We start from the raw sequence: 19,964 nt of genomic DNA on the forward strand, positions 1-19,964 counted from the left end.
ATGTGGTTTTTACTGATTAAATAAAGGTTAAATAATTATTATTTTTTTAAATCGCTGAACGACTTCCTCCAGAATTGGGACATTAGGGTGGTTAATATACAGGAGTAGGTTTTTAATCTTTAAAAAAAATCTGATATGTTATAGGTTTATTACTGTGAAAACAGTAATTTTGCTGATGCAGACCAAAATGTCTCTTCTGCTTTGTAAGTCTGTGATGCTGTTTCCACAGAGAGGATCACTCGCGGCCAAGATGCTTCCAAACAGGAAGACGGACAATAACTTTTGCATGCAAGAAAGGGAAAAAAAGCAGAAGTCGAATCCATTTCTAATGAAATGTCAAGAGAATCGATACAGTGGAGACCCACTGGTCAATCAAGCACAAGCCTTGGAAACCCTTTTAGTAACCAAGCTCTGGTTAAATAGGTGAGCAGTGGATGATACAGTTACAGAATCACCCACATGAGTTTTCGGTCCAGTGAGCTCCAATATAGGGCATGATTCACCTCCAGGATGTTGGGATTTGTGACCTGCCGTTTCACAGACCAGGAATACATGTGGCTCTTTTTCAGACACCTGACCTGACACAGTTTTCTATCCCCCAATAGCTCACCAAGCACACAAAAAACACACCTTAATGAAAGCTTGGTTCAAGTTTGTTTGTTATAATCTAGAATTCACCTCACAGCTGCTACAAGATCCATAACTGGCCTAAGAAGGCGAACCACTGACTGACCCACAATCATCAGAGACAACAGGGACGTGTTTATTTTCTTATTGCTCTCAAGTCAGAACACATGCCATGATTGCCATCCCATTATGCTGTGACCTGAACCAATAAGCAGTTGAATCTAACGGTATGCCCTCAGGGCATGATAGGATGCACAATGCCAGGGTTGACAGACAGGAGGAGTAGGCAATATAATCCCCATTGAGTTACAATGCCTGCAGGGCACTACTGGTATCTATACCTTCAAAGCCCTACCTACATCTACCTACGCCATCAGGTGATCGGGTGTTTGCCAAAATTGGTAAAAGCATGAAACACCAGTCAGTCACACTCACCTGGCACCTGCAGTGCATAAATGCAATATCATGACTAACTGATGACTGACAGGCGAGACACAAAAGAGAAACTGTAGGCTACCACAATGTAGGTATAAGTAAAGGTGTAATGTAGGCTACATAGCCTAATAATCAAGCTTGTTGTAATTATTACCAACTGTGCCAAAAGAACGCAATAAAATATACACGCGATTTTTCGAACTTTTGTCCCGGTCACTCTGCTTTAAATGAATGAGTCGTTAAAAATAAACTATCCCCAACTCAAGTCTGTCGAAAATAGCCGACCCATTTACAAGCTCAAGGCGTTTCGGCGAGTGACACGGCGTCTTACGAAAAAGTTGAAATCGGACTCGGGAAACTGGATTTGTTTATGAAGTTTGCGCGTTTGATCGGCGCTCAGCAGCTCACCTTGCCATTCTTCAGACGGAGTAACTGTTCCCAGTGCATTGTTATGATTATCGTGTATTATCCAGAGCGTAGGTCCGCTGTGTACTTTGATAAGTCTGTCCATTCAAACTGTCGCGGCACTGCACTCCCAGTGTGACAGTGTCCCACTATACTACTACTGTCCAAGCAGCCGAGCGTGTTGTGAGTGAACTTGTGAAAATACAGTTGAAGAGCGCACCTGAAACTGTCCCTCCTCCTCTCTCTCTCTCTCTCTCTCTCTCTCTCTCTCTACTCTAGCAGCCACTGGTCACCCCACCTCTCTCTCCCTTTCTCTCTCACTCCCCCCGCCCCCACAGGCCCCCACCGCGAGGGAGGGAAGGTGACAAGATAATGACATCATCCTCTGAACTCGTAAATCTGATTTGAGCATTAAGTGTAACACAAGACGATCAAACGTCAGACACTCACTCAGTCAATCCGGTCATTCTCGCTTGCTGCTGGCCATGGGCGGTCAAAAATAGCGCTATGGAATTTCAGGGAAAACACGCGTGCGTCGCTCTGCTACTCTGCTTGCATCATTGAATGTTATTATATTTGGAGAGTGGCCTATAGCCTACTAGCCTGTATTAAGCATTAATTAATCAATATAAATGCCATATCACTGATGTAGGTCTATAAATGTTTATTATGTCCTTGTTGTTTACAACCTCGAGTAATTTTGTAACACTTGCTTGTTTCCTAATGTCTTAGCCTATACACATATTTTATATGTTCATAAAAAAGAAAGACAAAATAATACATCAATTAAAGACCAATATACAACTTCAGAGATCAATGTGTTTGGCCCACAGAAGAAACGTAGAAAGATTGAACAACAACACTTTTTTTGAAGGCTGCCAAATTATTTTCGGTGTCATGTGTGCAGCTACAGTGCACTGGGCCACTGGCCGGGCACGTGTGTGCATCTCCGCAGGAGGCAGGAACTCCAACTCAAAAAAGAGAACAGAAACGAGGTTCGTGCCAGGGTATAGGGCCTATATTTATTTATGGCACCAGTTCATAACCCAAAGAATATGTTAAAGAAGACTCAAGACTGTAAAGGAGAAGTCCTGAAACGGATTGCAGTTGAACAAAAAAAAACCCTAAGGGCAGATTGGATTGCAAAGTAGTCTGTCCTGTGCTGTCGCGTCACGTCCCACCCCCAGTATCTCTGTCGCACATGGCACCCAATGGAGAGGATTACCACCAGGGCAAGAAAAACCAGTCTACCTTTCTATGGCGTGCGCACACGCGCACACACTGTTTGTTTCTGTATGGTTGCTTATTTATTATTGCTATTAAGTTTTCTATAGTTGCTTTTTTTGTTTTGGATAGTTTGCATAGCCCAGGTTGCTTAATTCTCACACACACACACACACACACACACACACACACACACACACACACACACACACACACACACACACACACACACACACACACACACACACACACACACACACACACACACACACACACACACACACACACACACACACACACACACACAGAGAGAGAGAGAGAGAGAGAGAGAGCATTCTTAAATTCCTGGCATTTGGCATTTTTCCCGGCTTCATTTGGTTATTAAACTAGCTGTAACTCATGATTTCAGCTCAGCTGTGATGATCGGGCCTTTTGTCCGGCGATGACTCAATAGCGTTGGCAACAGTTGTTTACAGTAAGTCTAATCTTTGAAATCCCCTTTTGACGGGCAGCTGAGCCGATCAAATGAATCAGAGAGCTGGAATGGTATGCGGGTGCAGAAAGGGATTGAGGTGATGCAGTGATGCAGTGGAGCCCCCCTCCCCCCGATCTGTTACGGTATATACTGTAAACAGAAATAGATAGCATGACGAGCGGGGGCATGTCTGAAGGTATTCAAATTGTTGCACCTTTAAGACATTCTTGTACTGTATGTCACGTGGTTGCACAGAATTAGAACATGAGAGCCTTTGTTTTTATGTATTTTGGAATGTTTACAGTATTTTAAGTAACTGCCAAAGACACCAAGAGCTGCCACTGGCCAGCAAATTAGTGCTGTGCGAACCAACACATGGGGCACAGCCAGGTCACGAGGACGTCCCATATTAACATACGTTGATGTACTCAAGAAAGACACAGGAGTGCAAAGCATTACGAGCTGGCCACAGATGTATGGAGAACTGGGAGTCTGGGATGACTGGAAGTGACAATGGAGGGCTCGTCTGACGACGACCTGGAGAGATCCCATTTCAATGCAGGCTGGGCACAATATGTGCTGTGGAGTGCAGAAGTACAGCTCAAATCTGTTTAACATTCTCCGTGTATGAAACTAGTGTTGTGATTGGTCAACAAATATTGTATCTGGGGGAAATAAATCAGAAAATAAGTCTGTTCCGGACCAACATTTCCAGCTATGCACTCTATGCCTTATATTGTGACCAGGCGTTTCTCTTCACAGATGAGTAAGCCTGGGACCGAGGCTACTTTCAATGTATTGCATTTTCAATGGCTTGGTTTCTATTGCACGAATGCACCCCTCCCTCTTTATGTCGTAGCGCTAGTAACACCCCTGCTATGTGGCATGCATGCTCATGCATGTATACAGATAAACTCACACAAAAAGCTCCACACACGTGCACAAAGAACACAGTATCTTCAATAAAAATGTCAGTCAATCAATCAATCAATCAACAGAATTGAACAAAATTAGAAAAAATTAGAAAAATTAGCAATTTCAAAAAATTACAAAAGTCAGAATTTTGGCTTTGTGAAATGTGGGTTCTACTTTAAAATAATTAAAATAATTATAAAAAAATGTATAAGCTTTGCACTTAACCCAGTACCTACTGTCGATAACTCTCCCACTAAAGTAGTGAAAAGAATTAGATCTCATTATATAACTCAACTAACAATTAACTTAAACAATTAACAATTTTAACCCTGGTGTCCGATCGTTTTTGCATAAATATTTGTACATATCTGTCAAAAGGACAAAACACAAAAGCTCAAGAGTTAATTTCCATTGCTGTCCTTTTTCTTTATGCTGAAGCTCACAGTCACAACTCACAGTCACAACGTGTTGCGATGTTGCATTCTGAGCTTGTTAGATCTGAATAAAGTGCCTGGTGCTGGGAGTCTGGTGCAACGCACAGGGCCTGACCTGGTGAGAGCAGGAGTGGACCTGGTGAGACGTAGGAGGGGCCCGGACAGGTGTCAACCCACAGAGCCTAGTCCTTCCATGTGCCAGAATGGTACCTCCCAGTCCCGGCAGAGTAGTTCAGGAGGAATGGATTGTGTGGCCCTGGTTTTTCCCTAATGGGACTTATCGAGGGTAGCTACTGGGACGTAAGTCGGGACTTGATCACTCCCGGCTGGGTCACCTGAGTGAGGGGTATGATGTTGCGAGACCCGAAACCCAGATGACCTTGGGATACATCACTGAGGATACGTCCCAGGTGCATCCATTTATGTATGTATTTTGTTATAGATCTGCTATGTTCAAAAAATGTCTTTACATTTTTCAAAATAATTAGAAAATATGGACTAAGTGGTTAACCTCTGATTGTATATGCATGCCATTGCCTTTAACCACAATTTTATCCTTGCATGGCACATGAGCTTTCTTTAAATGCACTACGAGTACATAATAAAGTTTATGATGGTCATAATCAAAGGCGTGACACAAATCCAAACGATCCACATATGTGTGACTTCGCCACATAATCAAATATGTGACCTCACCGACAGTGATAGATAACAAGGGCAATTAAGGAGCATTCACTGGTGCACGGAATAGTAACGCTCAGTAGATAGAGGAGGATTTTCCTCTTGTGATAAGAATAATCTATGTCCCTTAATTGTCCCCAAAAATTGCATCATAAGCACAGCCCTAAAAAGTAATTATGAACTCAGTGCGAGCGCACACACAAACACACACACACACACACACACACACACACACACACACACACACACACACACACACACACACACACACAGACACAGACACACACGAGCGCAGCCGCACAAACACACACAGTTTATAAATGTAAGCAATGGTTGTATACTATCAGAGATCAGAGTACACAATTAATTAACCGAAACCGGGTTTCCCAAGGGAAAAGACAGGGATATTCAGTGTAACTGGTCAGTCAGGTGGGGTTTCACTAATGGGTGTGTCACTCTGCAGTAAGACTCACTCTGCTCAGCGCATAATTAGCGCTGTGCTAGAATTCTCCAAAACTAATCCAATCAGCATCATCACTGATGTGCTAGCTAGAGTTTCTCCAAAACGAATCATGCGTGAAATTAAACATGGTGAGGATGAGGATTAGGCTAATTTCCCAGGACTATTACAGTCAAACATATTGATGTGCTGAGCATCACTGAAGTTTCTTTGTGTGTGTGTGTGTGTGTGTGTGTGTGTGTGTGTGTGTGTGGGGAGAGAGGAAATCTGCCTGATCACACTCTGAAAAATGCAAAGAGAGTGAGAGTGGTGTGTGTACGACGTGTATATGCATTTACACAAGCATAAAAGAGTTATCTGGTTGTGCAACAGTCTCCGATCTGAGCAAAGTGCCAGAACACAGTTAAGACGCGGCATAAGCTTGATGTACCTAAGATCCATCAGAGGCCTGGCAAAGACCACACACACACACACAATTTGTTCTAATTTGTTTGTGGCTTTCGCCTTTATTTTTATTATTCTTTCTATGGAGGGACAGACAGTAGGCTGACAGGAAATGGGGAGAGAGATGGGGGTAAAAGCCGTCGGGATCGGGAGTCGAACCCGCGGCACACTGCCAGACTGGATTACCAGCCAAGGTGCCTGGACCTCTGAGCCACAGCCCAGCCCAGCCCAGGCCCCACACACACACACACACACACACACACACACACACACACACACACACACACACACACACACACACACACACACACACACACACACACACATAAAGAATTCCCTCACTCAGTCTGAGTTAGGGGATGAGACATGCATTACACATAATTAGACTCACTGCTTTTGATTGATTGATTGAAATATTTATTAACAGTTTGTAGAATTTACAGTACATTATAAGCACAAACTCAATACAAAGACTGTTAACTGTGAGTGGACGACCCAATTAAGCATTACACTTGTTTACAACAGGGTCCACATTGTTCAATTCATCAAAACATTTAGAGACATACAAATAGACACTTCTATGTAGCATGTAGCTAAAGAACAGAACAGGAATTCATCATATAGGAAGCAAAAAGGGAAAAGATACATATACAGTGAGGGGAAATGGGGTGGGGGGGGACAAGAACACATTGTGCTGCCCTGTTACACATTACATGTACTGTCTGTTGCACATGTAAACATACGGCACTAATTGCTGGCTGGCCAGAGTCATAGATAAACATGGACTGATCTCAGCACTATCTTCATTCATTGTACATTGTACCCCGGAAAATATCCCAAAAGGGGCGTAAACATTTGTCGCTTCCAGCCCGCAGCCCGCAGTAGGACCCTAGGAGAGACAGATCAATCACTTTGCTAGAGTGACATGACGAGCTTTGACTTTTCCATGCTATTACACTACTTTAATGGTGCAGATTTGCTCGGTTCATACTTAACATAACAGAAGGACTTTATTGTCTGGACTTTCTATCAAACAATCAAGTATCAAGAAAATGTGCACGGCTGATGGCGCACAGAACCATGGATGCAAGCCAAGCACTGGTCATTTAATTAAGCCACATACACATTTATATAATCTATGAGGTTTCAATTTTAATTGGTTGTCTAGCTGGTCATGTCATGATTTTATCTATATATTATATATCACTATTAGTAGTAAATTGTAATCCATCTACAACCTAGTAGTGAGCTTGCAGATCAGCTATTTTCAATGAACAGATTTAACAGTAAAAAACCACCCGATCTACATTGTATTGTATCTTGTTAAAGTGTTCTTGATTCATGTATTGATTAGTTTAAAATACATTCAGTGGAATATGAAGAAACTTTAACCCCTAGTGATTTGTTGTAAATGTTGTAGGTTTGACATTACAAGTTTAATAATTATTGTACTATAGCAGGCAATTGTTCCCTATTTTGTGTTATTATGATACGCAAACATTTGGCAAACATTTGTGAACAACATTATGTGGAAATAAGTTACAGATCGGATTTAGTAGTACAAACCCCTGTGAGACCCCGTTCAAATAAGTACTGTATATACAGTAGGGCTTTAAGTGTTTTTAGTTATATTTAGAGTAGACCTAACATTTCAGTCAGCTTACATAATAAGCTCAACCAAGGCATGATTTAGATTGTTTTGTACACAAATCTTTTTGTGTGAAACACCAAATACCAGAATCTAGCCCCTTTCCTAAGGAATCTCACTCATAAGCCCTATACTCTTTCAATCACCAAGGTCAGCTGTCTCTCTCTCTGTGTGTGTGTGTGTGTGTGTGTGTGTGTGTGTGTGTGTGTGTGTGTGTGTGTGTGTGTGTGTGTGTGTGTGTGTGTGTGTGTGTGTGTGTGTGTGTGTGTGTGTGTGTGTGTGTGTGTGTGTGTGCACGTGCGTGCCCGCATACGTGTGTGTGTGTGTGTGTGTGTGTGTGTGTGTAGGCCGGGGTAATTAAACGTGATTTACCTTGTTAGTTACCATTCACCTCATTTCCGCCGAGTGCTTCCTGTACTGTCATCTCCAGTTACCGTCACAGCAGCGATTTCACGTGCAGAGATCCTACAGTGATACTACAGGGATACTGTGGTGTCCCGTTTCGCTGGGCGAACCCTGCTCTGTTCAGCCCTACACCTCTGCCCAGGCCCTGTATCACATTACAATGTTCTCAGAAGTGCTGAAAAGGTGAAGAGGTGATACAGTGTATACTGTACATCACCGTTGAGTGGCTGCTGACTGGTGTTGGCTGCATCCAGTAATATTATATATTCCTGAACTTTCCAGACTGTCCTTGAGTTGAGCGAGCCTTTCCCCCGAAGTGAGTCTGGGGGTCGGCTGCAGCCGCACTCACTCCATGTTACTTTTCATCTGTGGGATGAAATAGTCATGGGAGAGGTGATCTAGGGTCCATGTTGCGAGTACTGTTAGGGGCCAGTTGTTCTGCATGTACAAGCCGACGCATTATGTTGTTGCTGTTGGGTGGAAAACTTGTATGTCCAAAACTGTTACTTGAAATGGTGTTCCAAGGGATCCAATGTACTTATTCAGTCACAACTCACGAGCTCTTGTTAATACTTTTCATCTATTTATAATACCCACAGACGGACTTAAGGACTTTCGTTTTCAAAATCTTTCCCAAATAACGACAATAGGCGATCTACAAGCTCACCCTTTTCCCTGCTGTTGCTCAACACTCGTGTATGACAAAGTATGACATTAATTTGAAGTGAGGGGCGCTCTTATCACCATACATCATCAATCATCAAATTCCGTGCTCAGCCAATCAAATAATTTCCGTGGTACACACAGACACACAAAGCTGGGCATAGGAGGGGCTAGCGCTCCTCAAAAAAAGAAAAGCACAATAAAGTGAAAATATGGAGATTTTTCAGCAAAAATGTGCAGGTGAGCCTACTGGATACACGGTTACTGGATATATCAATATACAGTTTCTGCTCTGTCATCAAGCTGTGAATAATCCAAATATTGCTATCATCTGTTTAAACAAGTTTGCTTGCTCTCTCTCTCTCTCTCTCTCTCTCTCTCTCTCTCTCTCCATCTCCCTTGCAAATTGCGAAGAATCAATCAATCAATATCTAATCTATGTTGCATTTTATTGTCTCTTTATTTACAAATGCTCTCTCTCCCTCCCCCCACCCTCTTTTCCCCCTATCTCTCATTCTCTCCAATTCTCTTTCTCTCATGATCAGACTAATCATAATCTGATTAAGTGAACTTAACACTCCTGATAAGACAGTTTGATCTTTAACCCTGGTGTCTGCAGGAAAGTGAATACAGTCTCCATAGTAACTACATATGACAGTGCCAATCACTGGAAGATACAACCCAGGATCTATTGTTAAAAACATATATATATATATTGTTTTTTTTAATAGAAAAACCTATCGAAAAACTTCCTTGCCATAGAATAGTTGAAATCTTCAACTTCACTTCAGTCAGTCAATTCCCCCAATGGTCTTCAATGAAAGAACTCCAGACTTCAGGTTATGTGAATTAAGGTCGGCACATTATGCAACTGATGGACAGGCCATGTCATGACGACCTCATTAAAGAATTAAAAGCAGGACATACAGTACAGAGTAGCAAAGAGGGGCTGAGCTAGACAGTAAAATCCCCAGTGTTCATTTATGTCTATGTAACTCAGTGAGTGTGCAAATGTCTCATTTCTTGTCACCTTCATCGCTCTTATTTCCCTATGGTGTAAGATCCCAGTCGACCTTGCTGAACCAATATTGACACAAAAGAACAGTTTTAAGAGGAAATCCTTCTTGTGGTTTCTTTAAGGGGATTCAGTCTGGCAACAATGAACACCATTCACAGCCTATGGACAATTACATAACTCTATGTGATGCCGGACAAGCGTCACTTTACCCAAAACAAAAGACACGCATGAGCACACACAGAAACAAAGTTGCACTAATATCCATGTCTCACACACACACACACACACACACACACACACACACACACACACACACACACACACACACACACACACACACACACACACACACACACACACACACACACACACACACACACACACAGTAGCCAACTTCTGTTGTGGTAAAGGAATTAAGATGGTCTGAGAAAAGACTGTGTAGACTGTCTGTATCCACGTCCAGCAGAACAAACACACACAGCTCTGCTACAGGCCTGAAGAACGCCTCCGTGGCTTTCTTGGGTCCAGCCATCACAACACAGGCTTTCAGCTCCTGTGAGGTCTGAGCTAAAACATTGTAGGATTGGACAACTGAAATGGATTTTTTGGCTTTGTTGTTTTAAGATGGTTCCTCATTTAACGCACGCACGCACACACACACACGCGCACACACGCGCACACACACACGCACACACACACACACACACACACACACACACACACGTAACAAAATGACCAAATAAACTATGAGAAATCTTGAGTTCCAATGTTTACAAAACACATTCTCATCAGGGACCAATCTGGACAGACATGGACAAAATGGCAAAGGCACGCACGCACGGCACGCACGAACGCACACAATAGAGGCTGAGACTCACGGTGTTGGGAGTGGAAGGTGGAGGGTAGTCAGCAGTTACCAGGTTGAGGATGACCTCCATGGCGGGGAGACGCATGCGTGCACCACCCTCGGCCTGCCTAGCGGTCCCGTCCGGCTCTCTGTCCCTCAGGCGGGGGCGAAGGGGACGAGCCTGGCACCCGGAGGCCACTCATCACTTGGGACACGCTCCCCAAACAAAGTCCACTTGACTAAAAGTCCAGCGGACAAAGAGTGCACTTGACAGGTCGACAAAGACACTTCCAGTATCAGACCAGGATGCAGGTAGCCGGCGGTAATAAAACCCGATGCAACAGAGCATCCAGAATCCAGAGAATCTTCAGTTCCTCCAACACATACAACCCTATACCTATTGATAGGACAGCAGTCTAGACACTCAGCCTGTAGTGCTGTCGGCTGTTACGTCTTAGCGGCGGCTTAGCCAAGCCCACGGCGCACGCTTCGGTGGTCACAAGCGCGACCACCAGCAGAGAGGATAACGGAACACACAGACACGCAGAGATGCACTGCACGCTTCAGTGAGCACAGCTCCCGTGCACATGCTCCCACAGACTGCGTGGGCGGGTGGCGGCGAGGGTGGGGGTCAAAGCTGACGCAGACGTGGGATGACAAAGACTCCGTGGCCCCCGGAGGAGGAGGAGGAACGGACGGATGCAGCGATGGTGGATGCAGGAGAGGTTAAGAGAAGTGAAGAAGAGTCCAGACTTAACCGTCAAAAAAAAAAAAAAAAAGGAGTAACACAGCGGGGCGTGAAAGATGAGCCCAGACGACGGATGTGAGCGGGAGTGAGGGAGCCGTGAAAGAACGAGCACACTAGGAGCTAGAGAGAGAAGATGGGGGAGACAGAGAGAGAGGGAGATGAGAGAAACAGAGAGAGAGAGAGAGGGGGAGAAAAGGAGAGAGGAGTTGTGAGAAAGGCACGGCGAGAGCTTAGGAAAGGAGGGGAGGAGCGGGCTCTTTCCTTCTGTTTCACAAGAGAGGCTAACTGAGGCAGAAACAACTCGTAAAAGGGAGAATTTTTCTCCGCTCCTTCCTTTCAATAATCGCTCACAGTTTGATTGTCACAGCCAATCAGCTTCTTCGGTCATCACGCTGTAATGAATCAGCTCCTGAAGGCAGCCTATGTGGCAACAAACAGTATTGGATGGAATTCACGTCTTGACTGACCAAAACAGAACAGAATAAATCCAACTGAACCCCTTGTGCTTCAACAAGTGTTACAAGAGTCTTATTGCATTGCTGGTTCACATGAAAAAGCCTTCATTTAGTTAGTAATCTTAGTACATTTCTATTGTTTTCTCTCATAGCCGTGTGTGTGTGTGTGTGTGTGTGTGTGTGTGTGTGTGTGTGTGTGCGTGCGTGCGTGCGTGCGTGCGTGCGTGCGTGCGTGCGTGCGTGCGTGCGTGCGTGCGTGCGTGCGTGCGTGCGTGCGTGCGTGCATGGCAGGTGCACATGTTCCAGTTCCAGCATGGTGCAGTTGCTTCATCATTCTAAGGAAGTGTTTCCAAATATAAAAAAAAGTGATGACTACAGGGTAAATTTCACATTTGCTGGTGTGAACTCAAAGGACATGAGAAGTGGATGAAAAGGACACACACCCCTCCTGGTTATTATTTCTTGTGCGAAATTACAGAATACAGTACACAATACAGACCAACACAAACAAACCAAAGTAATTCCCATTCGCTCAGTCAGCTCGACACGTTTTTACATACATGATAGACAAACATCTTGTAGATGCAACAAGATTGTGTAGTGTACTTATTTTTGTTTGACTTCCTTCAGACAATGCAGCAGAGTGCAAAGAAGAGCAAAGAACATAAAAAGAGAGCATCTTCATAATGTACATGTGCGTATAATCTTGGTATATACACACCAACAGCATCATATCATGTGATGATCAATTATATTGAAGTTACCTTCAATTACAAAAAATAGCATTCCATAATGAAGCTAAACATTATCTTGAACATCCATTTTTTTAAAGGTTTGTTGTACAGTTTCTGTGGGTTTAAAAAATGCCACATGCAGAGATTCTGTCTTTTCAGAGGGACCCCAGTAAATATCCTCAGTGTCAATACAACGTGTAACTCAGAGGGTGTACAAAATGCAAACAAATGGACCCATAGGGGTCTGTTTGATACACTCACATGAGCTAAATCAACACTGAGGTTTTTACAGTTTGAGGACCAATTAGGGAGGAAGGGGCAAAGGGGGCACGCAAGGGGGTAAAGAGAGGAAAGAGGCTGCCAAGGAGTTCTGTACAGAAGCTGGGAGGAGGGAGGGAGGGAAGAGAGAGGGAGGGAGAGAAGGAGGGAGGAGAGGAGAGGAGAGGAGGGGAGGGAGGAGAGAGAAGGAGGGAGAAGAGAGGGAGGGAGGGAGGGAGGGAGGGAGGGAGGGAGGGAGGGAGGGAGGGAGGGGAGAGGGAGCGGGGTGAATAATAAAGGCTTTAATGAGAGCCCAGGAGTGGGAGGAGCTAGGGGACCCAGAGAGAGGGTGTAGAATTTAGGGAAAAGGCTGCTTATATAACAAGACCTCAGATGCTTCTTAGAGGGGAGCTTGAATGTGCAAAGTTCAGCCTGGCTGCTGGATTCCACACAGTAAAACAAAGCCTCAATGGTGGAGTCAGTGTAAACGTTTTTACAACTCCCAGAGTTAGGCCAACGGTGAGGATGTTGTTGTGCACAAATGGCCAGGTTTTACACTCTCGGTGTCAAGTGATGTTTATGTCCTCCTCGTTTAAATGAAAATGAGCGCACCGCACGCACGCGCACAAACACGCGCGCCACACGCGCGCCACACACACACACACACACACACACACACACACACACACACACACACACACACACACACACACACACACACACACACACACACACACACACACACACACACACACACACACACACACACACACACACACACACACACACTCAATGCATCCATGAGGACAATGCAATTTCATCACAATGAACCAGACCGCAGGCACAGTGCATAGTACCAAATAAGGGATAATAATGCCCTCTGCCAATGAATACTTGAACTGTCACTCAGGAAAAGCCCGTAGGAGAACAGGTTTCTAGGTGCTTTCAATAATGAATGGATCACATTCCTTTCCTCATCTCAGAGCTCCTCCACCCCAGTCAGTGCTCTACAGGGGCATGGGACCTGTTGTCAGCTAGGAATACCTTGGTTCAATCATCGAGAAAGATCTCACTTTTGAATGTAAAACTGAAATGGTTTAAAAATGCACAGAGTTTCATGTTGACACGTCCTTGGGGACTCTCTTTTAGTAATTATGCAAAACAAAGGGTTTAATCCCTAACCTCTACTACTCATTTATCTATTATTCGCTTAACTATTGCCCTCCTCAATTTGACCACATGAACATGACCAACATTCATATTCTGGGCATCCCATGAAAGGCCCAACATTCCGCAAAAACAGGTGAACATTTGGCAAAAATAGCAGACCTACTAGTACTTGGCTATTTGTGAAGAAGTGTGATACATCTGCTATTCTTGCTGAATGTTTACCTATTTTTGCTGAATGCTCGCCTAGTGTAGCGACACTACAGGTATAAAAGTCTTGAAGGTTATCTAATTCCGAGCAAGACCTGCTGCAATGGTGTCCAAGCAGGACTAACAGAGTTGTTCAACCAAGTGGTTCACAAGGTGACAGGGTACTGGATGGAAGAAGATAATCAGTGAGAGGGGCTCTGTAGCCAATAGTATCTGGGTTGTAACTTAAGGCCAGATATACCCTGGCTAGTATGTAAGCTCCTGCTGAGAGGTTTGAGGATCAGCAGGGTCTCATGGGGGGTCCCATGGGGATTGTGCATGTGCGGTCTGATCTAACTCAGAGATTCCCTTGCCTTTAATATTGCTGGCTACGGTGCATGTGGCATCCCAGTGGTGCATGTCGCTATGTCATAATAACCATACATGCTCCCAATGTCGGTCCAATGTCCAAAGATGGAGTATATGATGTCAGATGTATAGATAAGTCAGTTAGCCCCGTACAGTATATGGAGTACCAAGCATTCAGTGGCATGGTCGGACATGGTATCGGGTAACTATGGCAACCTATCTGACAAACCGGTTCTACAATAATTATGGTTCATGCAAACTTGTAACTTATCAGCCTAGGGGAAATTCTCACCAGGCTGTGACAGATGACATCATCACACATTACATAGCAGCATGATTGATATGGTGTGCTGCAGAACAAAGGAGTGGACCAGGTACGGACTATGGACCCCCATCATCCAGGTAACCAAATGGACCCATTTGGCTACATTTGTATACTCTTGGGGTTACAAATGGATACATTATCAGTTTTTCTGGTTAGATCAGGTTGACGTTTATGCTGATTTCTGTTTTATGAGGTTGTAGCTGGGCGATTTTGTTGATGTACTTGGTTTGTAATGCTATGCTGGTCCTACTTTATGACATTAATTTATCGTCGTAAAGTTCTTATTGCTGTTCTGATGATTATGCGGGTTCATTGATGCAGTGCTGCTGAGTCTGTGCTAACTCTATGTTTGCATTAATGTTGCACCTTATGCTACAAAACCAACTGCCCTTTGGGGCACAAATTAAAGCGACAATCCATACCTTATGTAGTGAATGAAACGTTATTGTGACCAATCTGTGTTTGTTATGAGTATGTTTAGATAGCAACTTAGATAGAATTTTATGTAGACTACCACTGTTAGTTTCTTAGCTTTTGCATGATTCATGATGATTCATGATGACTATTTTTATGTATATGATGCATTCCCATGTTTTTCCTCTTGCTTACTGTAAATCACTCTGGATTAAGAGCGTCTGCTAAATGCCTAAATTGTAATTGTATGTTGTTAACACAATAGAACTAACACAACTGGTAGTCTACCTGAAATCCTGCTGTCGGGTAGGACCACTGCCGGGTGACAAGTATTGCATGAAGCTCAAAAGAAGTGATATTGTGACATGCCCAGAAGGTGATATATGCCCAGAAGGTGACGGAAGGGCTTGTGTGAAATTTTGGATCACAGACGTGTCCCTGTCAGTCAAGGGTAAATTCCCACGCACGACAGATGACTTCTTCACACATTCCATAGTAGCATGTCATATACAGTAGCAGCATTCCACAAATAGCAGCAGAGTTATTGCTGCAGGCTGAGTTCTTGGAGGTGAGAGGACAACGGGGGCGAGGGATGGAGCTGTCACGAGACGATCTGTACTGTGAGGAGAAATCCACATGGCAGGCCTAATTGACTTGAATCCATTACAGCTGCTGCTGCTGGTGCTATGTAACTTTCCTGTTCCACCCTGAATTTGATCCTGGGTCTCCTGCACGAAAGCTGATATTTTTTAGTAGAGCCTGGCTGCTTGAGGAATTTAACTTTTAACTTCAGATCAAAATTTGTGTCAAACTAGAAACAGAATCCTGTCAAAGGACGCGTCTAACCTAGACACAGGATCTAAATGAAATGACTCAATAGAAGAGCAGAGAGACAGAGAGGTTGGGGACCCACGGAAATGCTTTCCCCACCCCCAATACAAACTGACTGCAAAAATAACCTTAATATTAGAGAAAATATATCATAAATAAATACTGAAACCAGATATAATCATTAAGAAAGGTTTATGCATGTATTATGTGTACTATGTAACCTTTCATTTCCATTTTTCCAGCCATTCAGTTGCAATTTTTACTTAATTTTTTCTCCAAAATAATTTGGGGACCCCCCAAAATAATTTGGCGACCCCCGAGGGGTTGCGACCCACAGGTTGAGAACCCCTGTTCTATCATTCCATAAGTAGAACGTTACATAATACCACTTCAAGCAATGGAGTTGAATAGGACAACAAATAATATCAGAAAGACACACGTGATTTCTGTGTCAATGTACCTCTATTCTAAATCTAAACAATCGGCAAGACTGTTGCACTGACTATACTGCTAATTAACACGCGTCAGACATCCACCAACCATCCTTATCATGAATATGCAATCGTGTGTGTGTGTGTGTGTGTGTGTGTGTGTGTGTGTGTGTGTGTGTGTGTGTGTGATTTATGTCTGCTGCCCTGTGTCCGACATGTCAGCTGTACTGTATGTTTGCTGTCCATGCACGTTATAACTGGCTGCTCTCCCACTGTCAAACTGCACTGGCAGTGTTTATGTCCTTTGTACAAGGTATTCCTGTACTTCTCATTATGTGGACATAAATAAACATTTCAAATGTGTGTGTGTGTGTGTGTGTGTGTGTGTGTGTGTGTGTGTGTGTGCGCGCACGACCGCACGTGCACATGCGCATGCGCATGTGAATATGTGTGTGAATCGGGTCATATAAAAAGGATCAGCATTCCTCCAGAAGCCACCTGCTCTTATGAGCCTTTTGTGCCATCTCACATAATGGATTTGCATGAACTTTTCACCAGACAAACAATGACCCATTTTCAGGAGATAAAACTTTACACTACCTACAGCTTTCCGTCATTTACACATATACAGTACTGAGTTTCGGGTGGAACAGAACTAAAGAACTCTCTGGGAAAAGCAAAGGAGGGAGATTATGTATCATAAAACATGATTCATACTATTGTGTGTGATGACTCATTACTGTCTTCCATTCTGGCTGTCCAGAGATTCACAGCTATCGTTGTGGTATGTATGTACTGTAGCTGCATGTGTACATCCACCCACAGACGTCCCACACACACACCCACACACACGCCGGCTACTGCAAAAACAAAGACATACAGTATACTACACTAGAGAGAATGTTGAAAATCATGATAACGTCCCTTTTAAAGCAGAAATCCGGGACTTATTTTAACATTATGTAACCACTTGAACCCTAGCATCCCTATTCTGGGCATGTCATAATAGTCTGGCAGCCAACAGGCTTCTTTTGTTTAAAGTGGGATATTTGGTACATCGTTTTTTTTTATTGGCTTAAAATATTGTCTATACTTTCTTGACCCCGGATGCCGGACTATAATAGCTGAACATTTGGCGACAATATAGGTGAACATTTTGGCTAAAATAGTGGATCTACAAGCTCCTAATGTGTTAGGATGCACAGTGGTTGGAGGGGGTCTCCCTACTCTTCTATTTAGGACATTTTGACCCCGGCATCATGTACTGTACAACACCTACTGGTTGAGAAGGCCAATACATTTATATGAAGCCGACAGCTGTATGTGGCCATAGATCTGCCATCTTGGCTGTGGGTTTGGACAACGTTGGGGAAAAAACTGACTTGTGGGTTTGTAGCTTTGACAAACAGCAGTACTGTAGCCTACATTTTCAACAGACAACGGTTTGAGTGAGGAGCCCACACATGAAGGCTTAGAGACAGTGTGAGTGAGTTTACTCTCAGCCAGTGGACAGTGGCATCAGGATGACATAGTGCTCATTGTTCGGAGGGCAGAGCGGGGTCCTGAACAGAGACCAAGCTGGTACAGACCAGCCAGAATGTTCTGGACACATCCATAGATGGAACAGATCCGAGGGCAGAGACAGGCTCAGGGGTGACTGACCAGGGAAAGGGGAAAGAGAGTGTCTAGAGAGAAAGCACTCACTTCAAAAGCACTTCCCTCTTTTGGGCATTTTATTGTAGGAGATCGACAAGCTTGTAGAATTACAGCAAAGTATACAATAGGACAGTGAAAAAGAGGGGTGAGAAAAAATAAAATAAGTACCGGTAAGTAAAATAAAACACACTGTAACAATGTGAGGCAAGAGATAAATAATTATAAACATATGTGTGAAATATAAGAGTTGGATGCTTAGAGGTTTAAAAGCCGATGTACAAGCTCACTCAATGTGTGAGCATTTTTTTAAATGTAAAATGAATAATGTCACCTCAGATGTTTTTGTGAATTATATGAGAGTATAGAATTGCTCTCTATTGGGAAATGAGTGTGTAATCATACTGTCCTTCCTTCACCGTTATAGCAAAATTAAATATAACTCCTAACTTCTTGTAGGCCTGTATGTACATTACATTGCATTAATATTGTTGTCACAAAATCCCAAGGCACACCTGGACTTGTCTTACGGCACACCGCTGTAATAACCAACCGAACATAATAGCTAGCTACAGTAGTAGCTACTCTAGCTATGCTAACAGCTGACCAACAGGGTTTGTTGTTGTGGTGTGGCTGGGTAGTGTGAGAGGTTATGTAAAAAGCATAAGAGCGAGGGGCTTTGTCCACTCACACTGGTCGCGATTCAACCTTCTGAGAGAGAAGAGCCGGGCTGGACTCTGCTGCGGGCCCCCTGAACAATACTTTCCCCGTGGTGAAAAGCCCCTGTGCCCCAGCCTGGCTGTCCAAGCCTTGTAGTTCCAGTCCCTGTCTAATCAATGTTCCCTATTAGCAGTTACATAAACCACTGGACGGTTTAGACACAAAAGGCCTCTGTGGTTGGAGGGGTGTTTCAAAGGTCTAAAGAGCCAACCCAAACACTGGCACTGAAACGGGACACGCAGGAAAATAAAGGGCAACAAGAACAACCTATTATCACTAGTATTCCGTCATATTTCACATGGCTGGTGGTGGCAACTGTAAATGAATGGTATTATTCTGGCCCATGGAAAACACAACTAATCTGTGTATTGCCGAGGACCCAAGACAGTGTGGTGCCCGGTGTGAAGTCAGTCAGATCAGCGTATCTCTGAAACAGTGTACATTATATGTGGGTAAGCCTGTGCAGGTTAGTTTGGCAGAAGGTGCTGGAATTGTACAAAATGACTTAAATACTGTATATGTACAGTATAGTGCATACTATACATGCCAATACCGTGCATAACACTGCAAACAGTTCTACAACCATGATATGTGTTTCATATGGCGTGTACATATACAGTATGTGTGCAACATGTGTCCATGCAGTGTCCATGAGCGTAACAGTGTGTGTACGAGTGGGAGAGAGCACATGTACACAGTGCATGAGACAATGTGTGCCCAAGCAGCTGCTCCTGTTTATACTCAGCCCATCCTGCTTAGTGTCTCTGTCGGCCAGAAATCTTCTATGTCCAAAACAGTTACTTTTCAATTAATTCAATGAACCGTTAGTTCCAATTAATCAAATGCAGTTATTTTTTACTCACAAGCTCTTACAGCTGGTTAAATTGGTTACATTGGTGAAATGTTTATGAAGCACACAAATGGATGTAAACACTTTCATTTTCAAAATCTTCCTAATCTAACGAAAATTACTATTTTGCATGACACTA

At 43.6% G+C, this 19,964-nt stretch overlaps 1 protein-coding gene across 6 annotated transcripts in view; it reads right to left on the bottom strand.

Moving 5' to 3' along the window:
- tmcc1a (transmembrane and coiled-coil domain family 1a) overlaps positions 1-19,964 on the bottom strand; it is a 67,597-nt gene that overhangs the window by 7,506 nt on the left and 40,127 nt on the right. Inside the window, exon 1 of one of the 6 annotated variants that reach the window (XM_083768934.1) lies at positions 1,471-1,642. The exons of the other annotated variants lie outside the window; for them this stretch is intronic. Coding sequence (XP_083625060.1) covers positions 1,471-1,509 — 39 coding nt within the window. The 5' untranslated portion in view covers positions 1,510-1,642. Of the gene's footprint in view, positions 1-1,470; positions 1,643-19,964 lie in introns of those variants that run through there. 6 annotated transcript variants of the gene reach the window in all.

The sequence above is a fragment of the Protomyctophum parallelum genome, assembly GCF_964188405.1.
Source record: "Protomyctophum parallelum genome assembly, chromosome: 7".
Lineage (NCBI taxonomy): Eukaryota > Metazoa > Chordata > Actinopteri > Myctophiformes > Myctophidae > Protomyctophum > Protomyctophum parallelum.